General features: G+C 42.6%; 2 protein-coding genes across 3 annotated transcripts in view; both read left to right on the top strand.

Annotated features, from left to right (window-relative positions):
* The window catches only part of MTMR9 (myotubularin related protein 9), a 36,041-nt gene extending 27,518 nt beyond the window's left edge, over positions 1-8,523 (top strand). For both annotated transcript variants that reach the window (XM_089528802.1, XM_089528803.1), the window contains exons 9-11: positions 369-589; positions 2,055-2,206; positions 3,688-8,523. In XM_089528802.1, the coding sequence (XP_089384928.1) occupies positions 369-589; positions 2,055-2,206; positions 3,688-3,866 (552 nt within the window). In that variant the 3' untranslated portion in view covers positions 3,867-8,523. The remainder of the gene's footprint in view (positions 1-368; positions 590-2,054; positions 2,207-3,687) is intronic.
* Positions 8,524-14,265: 5,742 nt separating this feature from the next.
* Positions 14,266-22,763, top strand: part of LOC149310364 (L-threonine 3-dehydrogenase, mitochondrial-like) — a 29,089-nt gene continuing 20,591 nt past the window's right edge. The window contains exon 1 of the mRNA XM_089528801.1: positions 14,266-14,316. The gene's annotated coding sequence lies outside the window, so the exon portion shown is untranslated. The remainder of the gene's footprint in view (positions 14,317-22,763) is intronic.

Genomic DNA, 22,763 nt, shown 5'->3' with positions numbered 1-22,763 from the left:
AAGAAGAACCAAAAAGGGAGAGGCATTTCAAATCAGATTATTTTGTTCCCCTGTTATCTAAAGTCCTTGGTTTGCCTGAGGCTGAGACTGATTCTGCTTCCAACACTGAGAACATATTCAACACTTATATTTCAAAGGAAGGAACTGGCAAAACTACTCTAACTATTCCTTGCCTAAGAAGACCCTATGAAATTCATGGGGTCAACAGAAGTGGACTTGAAGGCATGCACTTTACTTTATCCTACAGTATTTTACTTTTCTTCCTTCAGACTATTTTAGCAGCATGTCCCAGATTTCTGATCCTTCCATTTGCTGTTAATGCCACCTTAACTTAGTCCTATGAGGTGTTCTCTGCCTTGCACCTTCAGGCTGGCCACCCATTCCAACAGCGCTGCGCCCAGTCAGCCTATTCAAACAGCAAGCAGAAATGGGAGGCCCCCGTCTTCCTCCTCTTCTTGGACTGTGTTTGGCAGATCCTCCGCCAGTTCCCTTGCTCCTTCGAGTTCAACTATCACTTCCTCATCATGCTCTTTGAACATTCCTATGCTTCCCAGTTTGGCACTTTCCTGGGAAACAACGAAAATGAAAGGTAAGTCTGTGTTTTGTTCTGGGTTTTTTGGAGATCTGGGAGGGACACAGATGTTGGAATTGAAGCACTCTCTAGACTGGTCTAGAGACGCCTGAGCTCTTGCTATAGAACTCTTTCATTTTTGCCAGGTTCTGATCATTCTTCTCACATCCCTGTCCATTTATTCCCTGTTGGTGCACCCCTTTCTGTTATTTTGGAGGGGCTGTTTTGTTGGGGTTGCTGGACATAGCAATTTCTTGGATCCAGAATCTACGAGATTTTTTTTAAAACTAGGGGCATTGTTTCCTGAGCTTGAGATGTGTTTCCATATTTTTGAAATGTGTTTCCCCCCTTAGAGTGGTAGTGCATCAGTGAAGTAAAACTGTGTAGTGAAACAGGATTTCTATAATGCTAGAACTTTTAAAGAAATAGGACAATAAAAAGGAAGGCTTTCGGTAATACTCAGAAAAAGAGAAAACTACTGTGCTACTTGACAAAAGAGAGGCTGATTCTTCTGGGTTGTCTGTTTCATTTTTAAAAAAAATTATGTAAGTACAAGAATATTCAATAAAGATCTTAGTTATATATTATAATATTCCAACATTACAGATATAGAGAGAAGAAAAATCATTAGTTTTTCAAAGATTTCAGTAGAAGCAGACCAAATGTCTAAATATAAGTCGGTTTGCAAATTTCATCTGTATGCCCTTCATTGCAAGCATTGTTAAGTCTTCTGCCCATTTAATCATGAGCGGGAGAGAATTATCCTTTCAATGCTGAATCTTTTGATGGTCAAGGGGTTGTAAAAGAATCCATTGCTGCTGACTATGAGTTAAATTCCAAGAAACAGTTAAATTATTTAAAGGAACATGTCCAGAGGAAAGCGAGTAAAATGGTAAAGCATTTGGAAACCATGCCCTATGAGAAACAACTTAGGAAGCTGGAAATGTTTAGTCTGGAGAAGAGAAGGTTAAGAGGTGGTATGATTGCCCTGTTTAAATATCTGATGGGGTGTCATATTGAGGATGGATCAAGCTTGTTTTCTGCTGCTCCAGAGAATAGACCCAGAACAATGCATGCAAGTTATAGGAGAAGTGATTCCACCTAAACATTAGGAGGAACTTTCGGACAGTAAGAGCTGTTCGCCAGTGGAACACACTCCTCAAAGAGCGATGGAGTCTCCTTCTTTGGAGATGTTTAAACAGAAGTAAGATGGCCATCTGTGTGTTCCTGCATGTCAGGTGGTTGGACTGGTAGTCTCTTCCAACTCTATGATTTTATGAGCATGTTCAGGGCAGTGCTGAATATTAAAGACATATCTGATACCATATTTATTTGTATAATGACTCCTACCTGAAATGAGTCTATCGTGGGACATTTCCAAAACATACAGATAAGATAGAAGCTTTAGTGGTATTACACTTGTAGCACTTAGCTGGTTGTCTGTATCCTAGGCACTCATGCCCATTGCTGATCTTTCTGCCAGGTGTAAACTCAAGCTGCCTCAGAAGACGATGTCCCTGTGGTCCTGGGTGAATCGGCCAGAAGAACTCAACCGGTATAAGAACCCTCTTTTTGAAGCCAACAGTCTTGTCATCTGGCCTTCTGTTGCACCCCAAAGTCTGCAGCTCTGGGAAGGTAAGTTCACTCCCAGGCATCTCTGCAGTTTCATGTTACTTTTTCGGATCCTCTGCTGTTCCCCAGAAGGCGGCTATAGTGAGCAGTGATTTCTGCAAATTTTTAGGATGCCATCTCAGATGTGCATCTCAGGTGTGCTCTTTCTAAAAGAAAAGAGACCTGGCCACACACTTTACAGTAGTGGGGAAAGTGTAATTTCTGGGGCACACATTGGCCACCAGTGTGGCCCGCAAAGTCTTGCCAGCACCCCAATTGGAAGTGTGGTGACGCACAATTACAGTATAGGTTGAGTCTCCGCTGTCTGAAATCTTGGGACCAGAAGTGTTTTGGATTTTGGAATATTTGAATATCTTTGACATGGGACCCACATCAAAACATGAAATTCATTTCTTTTATATACATTTTATACACATAGCCAAAAGATAATTTTATGCAGAATATTTTAATTAATTTTGTACATAAAGCAAGTTTGTGTATGCTGATCCATCAGAAAGCCAAAGTGTTACTATCTCAGCCAACCATGCGAACAATTTTGAATTTCAGAATGTTTCGAAATTTGGAATTCTGGATAAGGGATACTTAATCTTTACACTGTATTTTAGACCTGTTTAGGATGGTGTATGTGTATGTGATTTTTTTTTCCAAAACTGGAAGTCACATTTTGATCAATTACAGCTCCAAAAATGTCTCTCCCATCCTTGTGCAAAAAACAGGGTGTTCTGAAAACATGGCAAAATCACTCCTGGACCACCTGGAGCAGAGATGGATAACTGTGTGACTCTAGGGGGCCATCTTTTCCCCACGGAACCCCCATGTGCCACATCTCCCCATAAGAAGCCCCAAATACTTCTGGTTTACTTTGCAGTCCCTCTCAAAATGGTGACCAAAAGTTTCACTTCCTGTCATTATTTTGAAAGACAATATGAAAAAACAGGTGGAGGGTACTACAGGATGCTTGGATATGGAATTGAATACAGCTAAAGTACAGATTGATTTGGGGAAAAAAAGAAAATCTATCACATTGAAAATAGCACTAACTTAAAATTTTAAAAGTATTTCAGATATAACTAAGAATAAAAGTACAGCACTTCCCATTAAAAGACCCTTCTGCAACTACATGTCTAAATTAAAAAAATCTTTGTCTGCTAGTGGAAAGAGAGCAAAGAAGAGGACCAGCCTAGGTTCCTGTGGGAGGGAGTTTCCTGATCTGGGAGTAGCCACCAAGAAAGCCCCCTCTGATGTCATGATCAAATGTTCCTGTGATGATGTGGGAACAAGATATGGCCTTTTCCTGGGAATATTGTCTTGGGCAGGTACAATTTTTCAGGTAGCCTGAACCCGTGTACCTGTTTTGAAAAGGGTGGTGTAGTTAAATAAAATTAGGTTTCCAAATACGGCACAGATTAAGCCACTGTTCTCCCTAACGTCTGGTGGTATTAGACAGTGTTTGGATTAACCTACTGTATTTTTTGCTGCCCCAGGAGTCTTCCTCCGCTGGAACCGGTCCTCCAAGTTTCTGGACGAATCCTATGAAGAGATGATCAACATCATAAAGTACAACAAGGAACTCCAAGTGAAAGTCAACATGCTGAGGCGGCAACTGGCTGAGCTGGAGACAGACGACAGCACGCAGGATGATGGGATATCTGAGAGTCCCTGAAGTCTTTGCAGGGCTCCTGGTCCAGGTCATTCTGTCTTTGTTGGGCAAGTCATCTGTACCCATCCTTGAGCACTAAACACCCATCAGACTTGCATGCACTCAAGCTCCTCTTTGGTGCGATTCAGTTGAACTTTTTTGTTTTGTTTTTTGGCTTCACTGTTCCTCACTTGGCACTATAATCCCACTCCCTCCATATAGGATGGGAGTGTGCAGTTTCCTTTTTTGTTGTTGTTGTTTACAGGAGCAAACTCTTGATTTAATCCAAGCCCCTGCCTGATTCTGGCAGCATTTCTCATCTCTAATAAACTGTTTGTGCAGTTCCTGTGACCACTGTGGCTTTTAACCACTATGGAACCCCCTCATCCATGTCATTTATGATTGGGGTGCTTTGGTTTTGACTTGGGAGATTCTGGACTCGACATGTTTTCACATCTTGGATGGCCTCCAAAAAGGTTATTGTGGGCAGAAGAAATGTAGGTACTTCTTCCAAATGCCCCTCTTTTTCTTCCCTCCAGGATTAGGCAGTGTACCTTGGCTTTATTTGAGCTTTCAGTCCCAAACCAAAACAATATCTGCCCATGCTCCTTCCTTAGCACCATTGCTTGCAGTGAGGAAAGATGGGGAAAGTCTCTCCAAAATTCCAGACTACACTACACTCCATACTACACTACCTGTTCTGGGTTGATCCCATAGTGAGGTCTTGTTTTACATGTCTCAGTATGCTCAGAACAAAGCAAAAGCTGCAGTCCTACAGGGTCTGCACCACTTCATACCACAAACCACATGTTGGAAGAACATGACCCATACTTATATGCCTGAAGAAAGATAGTTGTTTCTGCTGTGGAGGAAGCATCCAAAGCTGTGGTCCTCTCCCTAGTGGCCAGAAGTGGTGCAGCGTTAAGAGAGTTACATCCACTGCTCACAACATGTTTGAATTGTCTTTCACTTTCACAGACCAGCCAGAGACTCCCGTGTGCACAGGCACTCTGCTGTGCATATTATAGTGATTGATGCTGTAATATGGGATCCAGTCACCTGAATCAGAGTGGCCTACAAATTGTGTTGATCTATGAGTAAGGCAAGAAATATTGGTTTACCTGTGACTGGCAAGGAGTGCACACAGCACTGTAGTTGATAGACTTGTTCCATCAGCAGTGGCTCTCAATCTTAGAAGCTTTTCATCAGAGGCTCTGCATAGGATGCCAAGAATTCTAGTCCATTAAGTTACATGTGGACCACTTAGGACCTTGATAAAATCTTTTTGCTCTCTTCTTCGGGCTGTAAAAACAGAAAAGCCAGGCTGTTTCCCAGGTTTGCATTGATCAGGTCACAAATGAGATAGGTTGAAGCTAGAAAGTGATCTCCCTTGATTCTGCAGAACTAAGGCCAGCTAAGAGATCTCTGAAGCAACACTGCTTAGAAAATGTATGGAATTGCATTTCTGAGAATCCTCGAACCAGCAATGGCCATGCTGGCAGTGGAGGATCCTGGAAATTATATGGCCCAGATCCCCTGACTATCCCAAACTCTGGTGTACACAAAGACACACCTGCTCACAGATGAATAATGCTTGGTGTTAACAGCTGCCTCTTGTGAAACCTTGTGGTGAGTCAAAGCCTTTTGGAGAATATGGCTCTCCTGATTTGAATTTTTCCCCATAGCATCCTCAGTCACTTGAGTTCTGTACTAGGTTTCCTGCCAACTCCATATTTTGGTGGCTGTGGTCCATGTTTCTCTGACTGTTCATGCTTTAAATCAGCATCTATTTGATTGCTTGGCACTGTAGTATCCAAATATTTTTGAAGAGAGAGGCTAATGCTGGAAAGGCTGCATTTTTCTTTTGCTGATCTGAAATGATAAGGAATGTTCCCCACTAGCAGCTTCTCCTTTTGGACAGTCCCAACTGGACTGATGAGTTTTGCTTCCCTCCCAGAAGCAGAATTGCAAACAGGTTTAGTTCTGCTGAACAAAGGAATGTCCCATGCTGCCAATCAGAAGATGCAATATAGGATAGATGATGGGCTGGAACTGGAGGGTCACCTTGGGAAACTAGTGTTTTATTGGAGAGGCAAAATATTTTGAAATAGGCTTTATTGTCCTATATATTGCCATTGCAGGCTTCCTGGATAGGTTCAGTTTGACCTTGGAGTTATACTGGAGAATTAACTCTAAATATTATTATTATTAAATCAGTGATAAGCAAATTCACAGTTCTCTCTGCTCTGCTCATTTCTCTTGCCCCAATTTCTTTTGGGGGACTGGAGAATGCATGCACTTACTTTAAGGCAGGGCATCTTCAGATGGGGCAGGGGCTGTTCCTCCCCTGTGCTGCCCCACTGCATTGCCCCAACACATTTCAGTGCACTGGAAGTGATGTAATAGCATTTCAGCCCTTCTTTGAGTTTCATGTGAGTGAAGGAAGTAAACCTCCAGAAGCAAACAACATTTGTAGCTGATCTAGGGTGCAAGATATTTTTTTTTTGTAGGAGGTCTTCTGGAGGAGGCCTCAGGGGCAACACTTTAGGATCCCAAGGGCCACGCTGAGCCCACCCCTCCTTTAAGGAACATTCAGGGATTCTGTTTGTGTGCAACTCTTAGTAGTTCCCAGTAAGACACTTTTCTGCCATGGTGGATGTTGATGTTCAGCTTCGCAAAATAGGTTGGAAGCTACAAACCCAATCATTGGATGTCCGCTAATAATTCCCTTGGCTTGCTAGTCAGCTGCCATTAGTATTTTTCCCTTTAAAAAGCAACAAGAGCTCTTTGGGGCAGTGAAGCTTGTACAGAGGAGTGGTTACATTTTCTTAGCTTGCCAAAATTACAAACTGTCCTTGCCTGATCTGAAACATAGGAAGAGAGTGTCTGTTCCTGATCTTTCTTTGTGGCTGAGAATGAGCCTTTTCTGCTGCCAAACTGGCAAGGAGATTCACGTATACCTAGCTCCATCTACTCCTCTAGACTCTACCCTCTGACATGCCTTGTTCCCATTGTACTGGATGAAGGGACTTCTTCCATCCAAGTTTATCTGCCTCTAGAATGAATTGAGTCTCCTTTTATTTAGTCAGGATTTTTTTTTAAGTCTTGAAAAACTTTTTCATAATCTCAGAAGGCCGGCTTTTAAGATTCACAATCTTGGTTGCACTGATTAAAAACAACTAACCTTTTGATGTTTTTTTTTTAAGTGTGTGTTTTTTTTTGTTAAAGAAGATTGTAAATACAATGCTATATTTATTTATGTCATATTATTTGCATAGTTTGGAAATTGTTCAGAAAGTTGTTGCCTGCCGAAACATCGATCAAGCATATTTCAGTTGGGAGAGGGGTCTTGGGAGCTTCCTTGAAGCCAAAGATTTTGGGAGTGGATAACTAAAACAAGTGCATTTCCAGATCTTAGAAAAGTTCCTCTTTTTAAAACTGCAAATCCCAGAAGCCACCAGTCATCTTGGTTGTGGTCCAAATAAAAAGAGAACTTTTCCCAACTCTGATTTCTGCACTACAGAGGATTCCAGGAACTGGAGTTTTGGGAGGGTGCTGGAGACCTAGATTTTTCACAGGACTACCATTTCCAATCATTGGGATGATGCTATGGTTAAACTGGGTCTACAAACTTAGTAGCCTTCTCTCTAGTTACAGCCCCTCCCAAAAAATTCCCCCATGGCTGTGCTGGCTATGAAATTCTGGGAGTTGTAGTTCAAAAAACCCCATAACCCTACATTCCCACCACTCAGTAAGTAACGTCTGGATCACAAAGCCCTTGTTTAAATTAGCAGCGCTGGATCGTCTTGCCAAAGAATGTAGGAGGCCAGTTTGGCTTGCCAAAGGAAGTTCTGCTTTGTTGGATTGTCTTTTGCCTCCTTCTTAGAACGTCAGACTTCTCTGATTGTATTTGGCTTAATTCTCCTCACTCCTGTGCACTCTATACTGTCTTGGATAGAGAGACCCTGCATCTCAGGGGCATATGGAATATACCCGCCCAGCCTCACAAGTGTCTCCAGAGGTGGCCAAAATGTTTGCATATTATTGGAGCAAATGGAAAAAAATGGAGGGTTGCAAGGAGAGAAGTAGAGTTTTGATTGTATTTGGGACAGAAAGTTTTCATGAATGTGGCAATCTGTTTTTATGTGCACTATTGTCTGCATCATCTACATCTCCTGTATTTAATGGGGTATTTTGATGTCTTGGTGCTTTTTTTTTAAGCCTTGCAGAAGAAGAAGAAAACCCTCAGTGCTTTTCTTATTTAAAAAAGGGCAGGTGTCAATACGACCAGATCTCTTTGTATGGCTGAGTAGCATCCTTTGTAACCGAGTGTCGCACACTGTGTTCGGCAACTACAAAATGTATCCGGTAATTGCAAACTAAGTGATAACCGCATCTCAGTCCTAATTCAGGACCAGCTACTGTAGTTTTTAAGTGTGCCAACCTGGGAGCATCTGTGAAAATTGTGCGCTACCATGTTGGAGAGAATGTTTGCCATTTTCTGTACCGAAACTCTAAATATCGCTAAATGGTCTTTATCAGAGCAATTAATAAACATTAAGCGGAGGTGAGGGGATCAAAGTTTATTCCTCTGTTTTAGAAATACTGCCATGAAAAATGGATGTCAGCCTTGCTTTTAGATTGCAGGTGTAGCATAAACAAGCGCAATTAAAACCTTTATAAAGACTTTGGCATTTGTTAGATCTGAATCTTTTCAGTCAGCCTTTCTGATGAATTTATTCTGTGGCTTGAGTGGGCGGTTTTTCATTTTAATTCTTCATATTGCTACAGTTGTCCTGATTAAACTAATATTTATTCACCCTTGAAGATTAACCTCCTTCCAAACTCCTCTGGGAGTTTGCAAAATATCACCAATTACTGGATTAAATAACATTCTAACAGTGTTTTCTGTGGCATATAGTCGGGCATAATTCCAAATTGTACCTCCATAGGTCAGGGGGATTGTCACTGATGCTATAACTGATCTTTTTAGGTCATGGCAGCCCCCAAAGAAATTGTGGAAGATGCTTTGTTGCTGTATATTCGGTTACAGGAACATAGCCATATGCGTCTTTGCTTTCCCTGATCCATTTTCCCACTTGCCAGTAAATGTCTGTGTTGAAGGGATAAAAAGCAGGTAGAAGTGGGATTCACGGAGTTGTTGGAGAGGAGGCATGGCATAGCCCCACCTGGCAGAATTTTGCACTGTGGGATTGTCATTGTTGTTATGGGCGTTCAAGTCATTTCTAACTTACGGTGATCCTGAGATGATCCTATGTTAGGGTTTTCTTGGCAAGATTTGTTCATAAGGAGTTTGCCATTGCTTTCCCCTGAGGCTGAGAGCATGTGACTTGCCCAAGGTCACCCAGTGGGTTTCATGGCTGAGCCAAAATCAAACCCTAGTCTCCAGAGTTGCTGTCCAACACTCAAATCACTATGCCATGCTGGCTCCCTATGGGCTTGTCTGCATTTACTGAAAAATCCAGGTGGGCTCCAGGTTTTCTAAATTTGCAGTGACTCTGGACTTGTCTATTTACTATGGACATCAAAGCAAACCGTGGCAAATTCAGCTTAACAGGTTTCTCCAAATCATTTTCAGCCACGTATCCAGAGCTGCTCCATTTTTTTTTATTGTTTTCCTGTCGGTCAAGCATGCAAACATATGCATTTCTGCTTTTGTTGTCACTCTAATTAGTTAATATAGACAGGAACCTTGCTAAGTAAACTAAGCCGTTAATTGGTGTGCGCAGGTGCAGGTATAAATACCGTATTATTATTATTATTATTATTATTATTATTATTATTATTATTATGTGCCTCCAAGTCATTTCCAACTTATGGTGACCCTAAGGCGAATCTTTCACAGGGCATGATTTCAGAGGGGGGTTGCCACTGGTATCTTCAGAGGCTGAGAGAGAGTGTAAGGTCACCCCAGTGGGTTTCCTCGCCAAGCTGGGTATCGAACCCAGATCTCCAGAGTCATAATCCAACACTCAGTCCTCTACATCATGCTGGCTCCCTACTGAGCAGATATACTGATACCGAGTTATGCACACAAATGCAGCACCCTTTTAAAAAATGGCAAATGAACTGCTGAACTTCTTATGTCTTTACAATTGTCAGTTCCTAGGGGAAATGCTCCCATGACTGCTGGTCCCTTTCCTTCCTGCCCCACACCACCGGTTCTTCCTTCCACCTGCAATGCAAATCTGTAGGTCACACATCCACTCATTCCAATTTCCCAGGAAATTCTGGATAGAATTGAGCTTCATTTTCCTGCAAATTAAAGCCCTCTACCTGCTGCAAATTCATTGGAACATTGTCTAGATCGCACCCAGTTTGAAGCGAGTGAGAGTTGTTGTTTTTAAATAGTGTAGACAAGTCCAAAGTGTACCATATCCAGGATCTTGGCTCCTGCTTTTCAACCACTTCAGTTTCAGCAGCAAAATATAAAATGTACACTAAAGGAGCAAAAGCTAAATAAAGCTGTATTACAAGCAGAACAGTGGCATAGTACAGTGGTTCTCAAACTGTGATCCTCCAGGTTTTGAGGGTTTTAGTTCCCAGAGTCCCTGCGCAATGGCTGGGGCTTCTGGGAGTTGAAGTCACAAAGTACAGTTGGACCAAACTTTTGAGATCCACTGGAATAGCAGTACATCCTCCTCCTCCTCATATTTATTTCCCACTTTGTTCCCAAAATTGGGACAGGAAGTGGTTTACAAATTAGAAGAAGAATAAAATGCAAAAGTGAGCTTTAAAATAGAACTAAACTGGTACAGAATTAAAACACATCATTCGTTAAAAGAATAAATGCAACTAAAGATAAAAGCATTTTTAAAAGTACATATTAAAGCAGTAAAGAATAAAACAGTAAAACAGTAAAAATAAAACTCTATGCACATCTTTAAAAACCTTCAAATTTCACACAACATAGTATATCTAAAGGCCTGGTGGCAGAAAAATGTTTCAACTTGCTGTCAGAACTTAACTTGCTCCTCTCTGGGGAGCGAGTTCAAAAATTCAGGCACTCCATGATACTATCAACAGCCAACCCCACCACTATTCCTCAAGGGTTTAACAGCACATGAAATTGAAGCCATGCTCATTTCCACCAGGAACAAGTCTTTTGTAAATCTAATGCATCTTAGTTATCTAGTCAAGGGCCAACTGCACACAAATGCTTTGCATTACAGCAGGGGTGGGTTTTAACAATATATATTTTGTTGAGAGAATCCATCCTCCGGACCTAATGAAGATTGCATCAAAGGGAGGGTTGGAGGTGATGTCCTTGTCCCACCGATCAAAAATCACCTCTCCTTCACCCTTCAATCTGAGAGACATGAGGAGAGAAGGGAAGAAGAACCCCTGCCTGGGCATCGTTTGGGAGGAAAGTGGGATGCGGTCGTAACAGGTAAGAAAACCCAGATATCTATTTTCCCATAATGAGTAGGTGAGATAGTGGTGGTCAGAAACAACCTTGGATGGTCAAAAGCAAAGCAACTTTTGGCAGCTTTTAAACATATGGCAGCTTTTAAAATGACAACAGTTAGAACCATGTACATTTCAAAATAAATTACTCCCCAAAGGCATCAATTAAAATAACACACATAGAATCTTAGAGTTGGAAAGGACCACAAGGGCCATCTAATCTAGCCCTGCTGCCATGCAAGAATACACAACAAGCACAGAAGATGCTCATTCAGTCTCTATTCAAAGACCTCCACAGGTGGAGAGCTCTTCCTAGTGTTTAGGTGAAATCTCATAATTTGAATCCACTCGTTCATATTCTAGTCCCTGGAGAAGCAGAAAACAAGGTTGCTCCATCTTTTACATGATGTCCCACCAAGTATTTAAAGATGTCTATCATGACCTCTCCATGTTCTCTTCTCCAAGCTAAACATACCCAGTTCTTTACGCTGCACCTCACAGGCCTTGGATTTCACAACATTTCCTATCTTGGTAACCCTCTGGGCCAGGCACCAGCTTGTCAGTATTCATCTTCAACTGTGGTGCCCAGAACAGTATACTGGCATCGCTGGGTTTGGTGTCATCCAGTGTAGGTATATGGAAAAGGGTTACAAGTGGCAGTGGAGGTTGTGGTGGCTTGCTGTGTCCTCCCTTGCTGCCTCACTCACCTGCCACTCCCTCCATGGCCACCTGCTACCCGACAAGGTGGCCAGACATCCTCCTTTTCCAGGACCTGCCCTTGGTCCAGGAGGAATTCCTAAATGTCTTCCATTTGGAGCATAGCAAAGAAGATTGAGTTTATATTGATAAGAGCATTTTAGGATCACGGAGTTGGAGGAGAGTTAAGGGTATTCTGCCACCAGAAAGATACCATCAAAGCAACCCCAGCAGGTGGCCATCCAGCCTCTGTTTGAAGACCTCCAAAGAAGGAGACTGCCATTTTCAAAGGGAGTGTGTTCCACTGTCGAACAGCCCTTACTCTCAGGAAGTTCTTCCTAATGTTGGGGTGGAATCTCTTTCCCTGTAGTTTGAATCCATTGCTCTGGGTCCTAGTCTCTACAGCAGCAGAAAAGAAGCTTGCTCCTTTTCCAATATGGCATCCTGCTATCAGATCACTTCCTTCTCTTCATCAGGCTAAACATACTCGGCTCCCTAAGTCTCTCCTCATAAGCCATGGTTTCCAGACCCTTCGCCGTGTTGTTCACACTCCTCTTGACACGCTCCAGTTTCTCAACATCCTTTTTGAACTGTGATGCCCAGAACTGGACACAGTATTCCGGTTTTTGAGCTTTTTATTTGGCAATGTCCATATTGTTAGCACGAAATACATCTTTAGGGTCTTTTATCCTACATTTTAAGCAGGCTTTGTATTATTACAGTTAGTTTCCTAAGGGACACAGAATAGTTTGCGCTAAGATTTCCTAATCTTTGCTAAGTTGCATATTGAGGAGGGAGCAAGCTTGTTTTCTGCTGCTCCAGAGAACAGGACCCAGAGCAATGGATGCAAGCTCCAGGAAAAGAGATTCCAGCTCAACATTAGGAGGAACTTCCTGACAGTAAGGGCTGTTGGACAGTGGACAGTTAGATTGGTGGTCTCCCTCCTTGGAGGTCTTTAAACAGGGGCTGGATGGCCATCTGTCAATAGGGATGCTTGGATATTGAGAGTTCCTGCATGTCAGAAGGGGGTTGGACTGGGTCAGGGCCCTTGGGGTCTCTTCCAACGCTGTGATTCTGTGATATTTCAAAGACTGCTGTAGGCTTATACTGAGAATTGTCTAACTAAAAGAATGGTGATATCTCTAAAGGCCCTGAGATTAGAACAAAACAAGCCAATGCTCCATAATACTGCAACAACAGCCAAGCAGGCCCTGTTCCCAGAGGGAGACATGCAAAGGGGGAGGAGGGCAGGAGAGTGTTGTTGCAGGCCTGGCCTTTCCTTGACAAATGCTCGCTTCAGCTAAAAAGCCCTCTAAAGGCCCAGTGTCTTCAGAGTGAAGCTGTCCATCTTGACGGCTCTGAGCTCTTGGCTGGACTGAGAGCCTCCATGGGGAAGCATTGCCTTCCTTAGCCAAGGCTTCAGGTGTGTTCCTTGCCTCCTCACCAGATCCAGGGCTCCTCATCCCAGCTCCTGGGGTCTGGCTATTACTCTGCTCTCTCCCAACACCATAAAGCCATCAAAAGACACTCCTAACAAGGCCAGGGCCCATAGGCAATTAGCCAGGGCACCCTGCTTGGTAACTGACGCCTGAGGTCCAAAACACAGGGCAGAAAGGATCCGGTTTGAGGCCGCTTTAATGCCCTGCTGGCCCAATGGAGGGGATGCTGGGAACTGTCTCTAGTGGGGCATTTAGCCTCCTCCGTCAGAGAGCTCTTGTGCCCCGAACGGGATCATCATTTCTGCCGTCTGTTTTGGGCCTCAGTCAGCAGTTACCGACAACATTCAAATGCTGAGGGCAAAGCAAAAGAGCCCAGAGGCCAATGGAGTTAAGAGCATCATATTATACAGAGCAGCAGGCCCTCCACATTTGCAGCCTTGACTTCTGCAGCATTTGGCTATTCATAGATTTGATTACTATGTCAATAAAATAGAAATGACGTCAGAAAAAACAGAACATTGACGTCACCTAACTATGACGTCACAACTCCCCAGGCCCCGCCCTCCCCTGCGCCAGGCTTGACTCCGCGCTAGGCCTCGCCAAAGAGGTTGCCGTAGCAACCGCGCCAGGCGCCCAACCCATCCTCTGCCGCTTGATTGACGGACGCGTCCTTTCCCCCTCCCTCCACATAGCTGGGAGGGGGGCGCGGTGGGGGAGTGTAATGGTGCCGGCTGCTTCTCAGCCTATCAGGAGCCGCGGAGCGAGGCGCGAGTGGGCGGGGCTTGATGACGCGAGCCGGCGTCGGGGTATAAAAGGACAGGTGCGGGGCATCGTCTGCTCAGACTGTTCCTGGCGCGGCGGCGGCAGCAGCAGGAGGTCTTAAGGGACTTAGAGGCGGGGAGAAAGTGAAGGTGAGCAAGAGAGGGAGGCTCATGTCTTGCCTTTCCTTAAAGCGGATTCCCGGCTCAGGTCCCCATTATGTGTGTCTCTTTATAGCGCTATTGTATCCTTCCCCGTTGGGAAACATAGGGGGCTCCTAGCCCATAGGGGATCGTTGGAGAATACTTGGTCAAAGCAGAATACAGTGGTGCTATTACTTCCCTGGATCTAGACACTATATGGCTATTGATGCAGCCTAGAATCGCATTGGCCTTGTTAGCTGCTGCATCACACTGTTGACTCATGTTCAGTTTGTGGTCAACTTGGACTCCCAGATCCCTTTCACATGTATAAGTCTCCTTAATCCAGGTGTCCCCCATAATCCTATATCTCTGCATTTCATTTTTCAGCCCTAAGTGCAGTGCCTTACATTTCTCTGTGTTGAATTCCATTTTGTCAGCTTTGGGTCATTTTGAATGTTGATCCTGTCCTCTGGAGTATTAGCTACTCCTCCCAATTTGGTGCCTGGTCTCTACCACACTGGCTCTCTTTGATTATATTTGTTTAGTTATTTGGGGGAGAGGGGTTGGTAGACAGAGGTTTTTTGGAAATGAATGTGGGATTTGTTTGGGGGTTTTTTGCGCATGCTCAGAAGCTGCATTAACTGTTTGCCTGAACTCTGGCTTCTTTAAAAGGTTTGAGATGTACGAATTTTGTAGTTTTCAAAGTTGTTGTGTGGCTTCTAGTTGTTTCTGATTCATGGCAACCCCAAGGCAAACCTATCACAGGGCTTGCTTAGCGGGTTTCCTCAGAGGGGGCTTGCTATTGCCATCCTTTGGGGCTGAGAGAGTGTGACTTGCTCAATGTGGGTTTCATGTCCAAGTGGGAATGCCTTTAGTGTATTTAGGCCACTTAGGAAGTATACAAGCCACTAAACATCTTCACCAGTGAAGCATCAAAAGCTTGCAACATGTTTATAGTGCATTTTGGTTGGACCCATAAAAGATATCACTGTTTGGTGGATGTTTTGATGTTACTGGATTTGCTATATAGGCAGCATGACTACCCTTGAACGATTTCTGGGAATTGTGGTTTATTGTGCCAACAGAGCTCTCTGGCGGAGAAGGTTAAATGTCTCACAGCACTACAGATCCCAGAATTCCCTAGCATTCAGCCAGAGCAATTAAAGCGGCGTCAGACTGGATTATTTCTGCAGTGTAAATTGGACCTAGATTAGCATTATTGGTTTTGCTAAGAGCGGCGCATGCTTAATTTTTCTTTAAAAAATTAAAATCTGAAAAATGGCTACACAGCATTACCCTAAAGAATAATCTGGTAATACTGAGTAAATATTACTCATTGTACCCACCTCTCTTTAACGTAATAGGAGGACTGTTACATCTCTTTCCTCCCACCCAATAATGCGTTGCAGATGAATAACATGCTGCTTCAGGGCTCTGGTTGTTCTCAGTTCAGTAGATAAAAGTAGCAAACCATGTTTTCTCCCAGTGAGCTGCCACGTAATGGGCCCCTGATCTTCTTTCAGCATCCTTCTTGGAGAGACATCTTCTGTGACTTTGGTTGGGTCATCTTCCTCATGTCTCCTTAGTTCCTACTTTAAAGGTTTCGACAGCACAGCAAGGCATTCTCCTTTTTTCTCCCTGTAGTCTTCCCTGGTTGCAAAGGCTGGGAGCCCTTCACTCTGACGCACAAAGCTCTTGCCATCTGGTGGGATATCTTATGTACAGTCTATTCGTCACAGATATTTATATCCCCTTGAAACAGATTCCCACAGTAGTTCGGAATAATAAATCAAATGCACAAGAGAAAAACAGTTTAATAATGTTGCTAAAAATGATGACAATTGAGGAATCATAGAGTTGGAAGAGACCTCAAGGGCCATCCAGTCCAACCCCCTGACATGCAGGAACTCAAAGAACCCCCAACAGATCGCCATCCAGCCTCTGTTTAAAAACCTCCAGAGAAGGAGACTTCACTGCTCTCCGAGGGAATGTCTTCCACTGTTGAACAGCTTTTACCATCAGGAAGTTCTTCCTAATGTTTAGGTGGAATCTCTTTTCCTGTTGTTTGAATCCATTCCTCCATGTCCTGTTCTCTGGAGCAGCAGAAAACAAGCTTGCTCCATCCTCAGTACGATGCCCCTTCAGATATTTAAAGAGGGCTATCATATCACCTCTTCACAGTCTCTTAAATGTCTTGTTATTAATTGCATCAAGCCATGTCTATTGATATTTTTCTGATCTTGTGTAAGCATTGAATTACAAAGGCACTGAACAATTTTGGATATGAGGTCTGTTCCTTCCCTTTATCCCAGACCTTAACAAGGGTATCACTCCACTGGTACGTACTGTATATACTCATGTATAAGTCTAGAAATTTTAGTCAAAACAAGTGACTCCAAAAATCTGAGTCGATTTATCCATGGGTCAATGTAAATATTGTACTTTAACTCATTATATGAAAAGGAACCATCCCCTGGTAAAAAGCAAGAGAATAATCTGTCCTGGAAGCACTGACTTCCCTGTACCATTGCCTGTTCCGTCACACAGTTTCAGCATAAACTGAAAGCTGTGTTTAGTGTAAAAGCACATGATGCAGGCTCACTGTACAGGGATCTTGTAGCACCTTTATGACTAAATGAAATAGAGAAATTGGTAAAATCTTAGAATTATAGAGTCATAGAGTTGGAAGAGACCCCAAGGGCCTTCCAGTCCAACCCCATTCTTCCATGCAGGAAATCTCAATTAAAGCACTCCCGACAGATGGCCATCCAGCCTCTGTTTAAAGACCGCCAAGGAGGGAGACTACCCCACTCTCCATTGAGGCAGTGTGTTCCACTGTCAAACAGCCCTTACTGTCAGGACGTTCCTCCTAATGTTGAGCTTGAAACACTTTTCCTATAGCTTGCATCATTGTTCTGGGTCCTGTTCTCTGGAGCAGCAGAAAATAAGCTTGCTCCCTCCTCAACATGACATCTCCTCAAATATTGAAACAGGACTACCATATCACCTCGTAGCCTTCTCTTCTCCTGGCTAAACATAGCCAGCTCTCTAAGTCTCTCCTCATAGGGCTTCATGGTTTCCAGACCCTTCACCATTTTGGTGGCTGTCCTCTAGACACACTCCAACTTTTCAACATCCTTTTTGAATTGTGGTGCCCAGAACTGGACACAGTATTCCAGGTGAGGCCTGACCAAAGCAGAATAGAGTGTCACTATCACTTCCCTTGATCTAGACTACACTTCTACTGGTGCAGCCTAAAATCAAATTGGTGTTTTTAGTTGCCGCATCACACTGCTGACAATAAAAAAGACAGGTTGTGAAATACAGTAGCAATATAGGTTCTTACCCAGTGATGACAAAACAGTTTCTATTAGAAGACTTCAAAGAGTTAAAAGGTCTTTGCCTGGCGTGTCTGCCAGCAAAACCTCCCTGTGGAGAAGGATATTTCACAATCAGGGCATAATGACTGCTTTATACTCATGATCTACACTGCAGAAATAATCCAAGTTGGTACCACTTTAACTGTCATGGCCCAATGCTATGGATTCCTATGTTTTGCAGTTTGTTGTGGCACCAGAGCTCTCTAATAGCCCAAACACAACTGCAGCACCAGAATACTCAGGACAGGTATAGCACTATTTAGGCAGCTGGAACACGTATGCCTTTATCAAACATATTTCTTTTGCAAGTTCCAGCTATTTTATTTCTTCCCATTGATCCTGGCTGGGGGATTACTGATGAGCTGGTTTATTTGCCACTTTAATACTGTAGCCTCTCTTAATTGTTCCAAAGTAGGTTACTGTTCCCATAAGGAGAAATTTTAATTAATGGCTTTCTTTCATTATACCTTCCTTTTATTTATTTTTTAAAAAGTAAAACAGCATTATTTAGAAAAATGAAAATACAATAAGAGAAATCAGTAATTAAAATCGTTTTACAGGAACAGAAACCAACAGCAGGGCAATAATGAGGAGAGTATTAGATTGTATGCCATGGGCAGGTTTACTTTATCCATTTTATTGTTTGTATGTACAGCGCTGTGTAAATCTACAGCGCTATATAAATAAAGCATAATAATAAACTACAAAATGACAAATCCTACAGTTCCCTAACATTGAGCCATGACAATGTCAACCTGGATTATTTCTGCAGTATGGATGCAGCCTGAGACCATACTTTCCCTGTTAATCAGGTGCATTTTCTTAGATGTAGAAGGAAACATGGAGAAAGGGTTCTAATGAGGAAGTTTGAGTTTTATGGGAACTACAGTGCCATAGTAAATCTGGCAGTCTGTCATGCCACAAGACTCATTCTTTTTGCTGAAACCAAGCCAGGCTGGCAACACAGAGTTCATATGCCGCCCTTCCTGGTTTTGGGACTCCCAGTTCCTGCGCTGTTCTTTCCCTCTTCAAAATAGCCACAATTGCAGTCCCAGAAACCTCTAGGAATGACATTTCTTCTCTAAAGCAAGGGGCAAGACCTTGCTTTATCAAAATGTGACACTCCTTAGTGTTTCAAAAAAGCAGGAAGGAACTTCCACTTTTTAAAGGTTCAAAAACACACTCATAAGGGGAAAATGCAGTTTGTATTGGGTCTCATGTGAGTGACGTGAGCTCCCAACCCACCAAACATGCCACCCCCTACAAACACAAAACAAGATGAATCCATACCACAGCTCACTCTCTGGATATTTCTTATATTTTATTGTTTTTCTATTATTCTATAACTGGCCCAATAACGATAGCATCTTGTCTAAAGACAACTGAATGCGACTAACAAAAAAAATCTTTTGCATATTAGGACCAGAATTGTGTCCCTCTGTGTGTTGTTGTTTTTTGGTTCATTTCCCTTGATGCTGTAGAGCCTACCTGGATATTTAGCAGTAGTAACGTACCAGTGAGAGCAAGATCTGAGTATTTGACTACGACTCTGGAAACCAGGATTCAATTCCCAGCTCAGCCATGAAATGCTCTGGATGGCATTGGGCAAGTCACATCCTCTCAGCCTCAGGGGAAACCAATGCCAAACCTCTTCGGAACAAATCCTGCCAAGAAAACCCCATGATAGGTTCACCTTAGGGTTTGTCATAAGTCAGAAACAACTTGAAGGCACACAAAACACAGTCTCCTTCTCCAGAATTGGTAGCAGAATGGATGAATAAAATATGGCTGCTGGGGTGGTTGGCCATTAAGAAAGATATGATCACTTTACCAGCTACTGTAGACCTGTATGAAATTGTGATTGACTCGCATGAAGTTCTGTTACTTCACTTATACAGGAGCATAATTCACTTGCTCTTGACTGGGTCTGTGCTGTGATTTAACCTGACACACTTTGCGCAGGAGGACAATCTTTGGCTCTTATAATAAGGGATTTATCCATGAAGAATATTTTAATAGCTGATTTTGGAGTCCAAAACGCTTTGTTGAAAAGTGCTACAAAAGTTCATTGTAAATTAACAGTGTATCCCTGCAATCAAAATTATGCTGATGATGTTTGGTCTTCCTTTCCAGAAGGAAACCATTCATTGATAAATGTGTATACATACATATATACAATTATACATACCTCTAACTTCACCATTCAATGTCTTTGACTTCAACTTTCTGCATAGCTTTCATTTTCTGGGCTCGAAAAAGCTTATGCATATTGCTACAGCAGCATCATGTTCCTGCAGCAGCTGAAGAGTCAAAGGGAGGCCAGAATGCCAGTTTTAGTGCCTGTCGTGCCTGCTAACTGCTGAACTAGCAATATTGCTTCATGTCGGGTGGGAGCCAGAGGTTACTATAGTCCTTGGCTGTAATTTATAGGCTGTAATTTAAGAGCGTTTTGAAATTTAAAAAGGGAATTGCAGTGTTACAGCAGTTTTGGGAAAGCAGCTTGCTGTAACCGACTCGGAGAAACAACTGTGTACACCTGTGTGAAAACATGAATGACAGCAGCATGCAGTCCACTGTTGCCAAAGGGCTACAAATAAAATCCTGTTACATCAATCATATACTGGGCAAAATGACTCTTAGTATGTAATAAATATTTATGGTCCTTGTGAGTGTTGTATGTACTTGACTGTAAGTCAACATCATGTATAAGTCAAGGGTATGTTTTGGGTCTAAAATCATGGATTTGTATGTGACCCATGGATAAGTCGAGGGCAAAACTTATGAGCATGTAACAAAGGAGCTACCCTATATACTTGACTATAAGTCGACCTCATATATAAATCGAAGACAGGTTTGGGGGCTAACTGAGCCCTTCCCAGAAGGCACCTGACTCCATTCTGGCTTCTGAGGGAGAGAGGGGTGGGCCAATCCCACCAGGCCTCCCCAAAGGAACTGAGCCCTTCCCAGAAGGCACCTGGCTCCATCCTCCACTCCCTTCCCCTTTTGTGTCATGTCTTCTTAGTTTGTAAGTCTGAGGGCAGGGAACCGTCTAATTAAAAGATTGTAGATACAGTGCTGTGTAAATTTACAGCGCTATATAAATAAACAACAACAACAACAACAATAATAATAATAATGTGGATTTTGATATGACCCATGTATAAGTTGAGGGTAAAGTTTAGGGGAATGTGACAAAAAGGATCTATAGGATGAAACAAATAAAAATGATGCCAAAAAACTTAACAAAACTCCAGCAGGCATAACTGTTTGTGCTCAACCTAAAAGCTAGATGGATGAGATACGAATTAAAGTACAATATTAGTCAACTCATGTTTTTTGGTTCAATTAAAATTAATTGAATTGAGCAGAAGTCTCATATCAACTTACCTGGAACAATTCTTGCACACAGACTGTGATTTACTTCAGAGTAAAATGGATTGGACTGCACTGTACTTTCGTACTTGACTGTAGCTGGGCAATTCTCCCTGGGGAAAAACAATGCAATCGGTAAGCAATAAAATAAAAACCAGAAAACATTTAAAAACGCACAAACAAAATTAGAAAAAATATAAAATGTTATTTAAAAGAACTGAAGTTTGTTGCAGTTAAATTGCTGTAGCAGTATTATTACTCAAGTGTTGCAGCAACTGACTACAAAGTGAAAGCTGAGTTAACCCAAAAGATTTTGTTTGCCTGCAAATGTCACCTGGATGGAGAGCAGCTCTGAATGTCTGCTATGCAAACAGTTCTTCCTTCTTTTTCTTTTAATATGTGCTGCATTTGTTCCCTGCTTGTTTTATTGAAAAAAAAGCCATCCCTGTCATTGAGATTGGTGTCTGCGTGTGAAACCAGTTCCAGCCAAAATGAAATAAATTTCAAACAGGAGAGAATCTAATTGATGAAGTCTAATGCTATATCTGTAATGAACAAGGTAATTAGGAGGCATAAACCTTTATCAAAGAGTCTTCTGGGGTCAGTCTGCACCCAGCCAGCTTTTCTTCTTCTGTTCTTAGTTATTTTGGTCAGTCAGAACCAGCAGCTTTAGCGAGTTCACATGAAAAAGTTTTGCAACAGAATTCAGAAAGAGAAAGCCTACAGTAGCAAACCTGAAACCAGTCTGGGCAGCTAACTGGCACAGGAAGGACAACTAAAAGAAAGGCATCTGGCCAGATACTATTGCTGCCCTGCTGTCATGATAGGCCTTTAGTGGAGAAAGCGATGATGATGTAAGGGCTGAAGTACCAATCTCCATTTTTGTAATATGTGTCCTATGTAAGGCACAATTGGGCAACTTGTGTGACAACTAAATGTCGCTGAGCTGCATCTCCCATTGTCCCATCCCCTGTTGGTTAGAGCTTATGAGACCAGCAGATGGCTTCACTCCAGCAACACTTTGAAGGTCACAGTTGGACTATCTTGTAGAGTATTGTGCCTGCTCACAGGTGCATAGTTTACTTTTCATAGTAGTAAACATTAGAGACAGTGATTCTTCTTTCCTGGAAAAGGTCTGTATGCCATTGGCTCAGATAGAAGACGAGTTGGCTAAGGTGGTATTAGAACCTTCCTAGCTTAGTAGGAACCAACCAAGAAACCTATTTCTATAGCAAAGTATAGAGGCAAATCTGGATCACAGTTGGAGTCTCTGTTTTCAGAAATGAGGGTATTCTCTCTCTCTTTTTCCGTGAAGCCCTAGGCAGCAACCAGCACTGCAGCATATGTGTGCATGTGCCCTCAAGTCGTCTGTTGAGACCCCATGAATTCCATAGGATTTCTCTTAGGCAAGGAATATTCAAAGGTGGTTATCCAGTTCCTTCCTCTGAAATTATAGTTTAAAAGCATCTGGTATTTTTTGGCAATCCCCCATTCAAGTATTAACCATGGCTGACCCTGCTTAGCTTCCAAGGTTAGGCATGATCTGTTCCCTTTAGTGTATTTAGGCCCTACTGCAGCATATACTGTACTAGATTGTAATCTGAATGCCTTCAGCATTCTTAAAACATCCTCAGAAGACTTTGCTCCTTAAAACCAGGACTGGCTGCTCTGGCTGTTCTAGATGCTTGTGGTTTTAAAAATATT

The sequence above is a fragment of the Sceloporus occidentalis genome, unplaced genomic scaffold, assembly GCF_023333645.1.
Source record: "Sceloporus occidentalis isolate IW3139 unplaced genomic scaffold, rSceOcc1.0.p SCAF_6, whole genome shotgun sequence".
NCBI classification, from domain to species: domain Eukaryota; kingdom Metazoa; phylum Chordata; class Lepidosauria; order Squamata; family Phrynosomatidae; genus Sceloporus; species Sceloporus occidentalis.
This window is presented reverse-complemented; position numbering and strand designations above follow the sequence as displayed.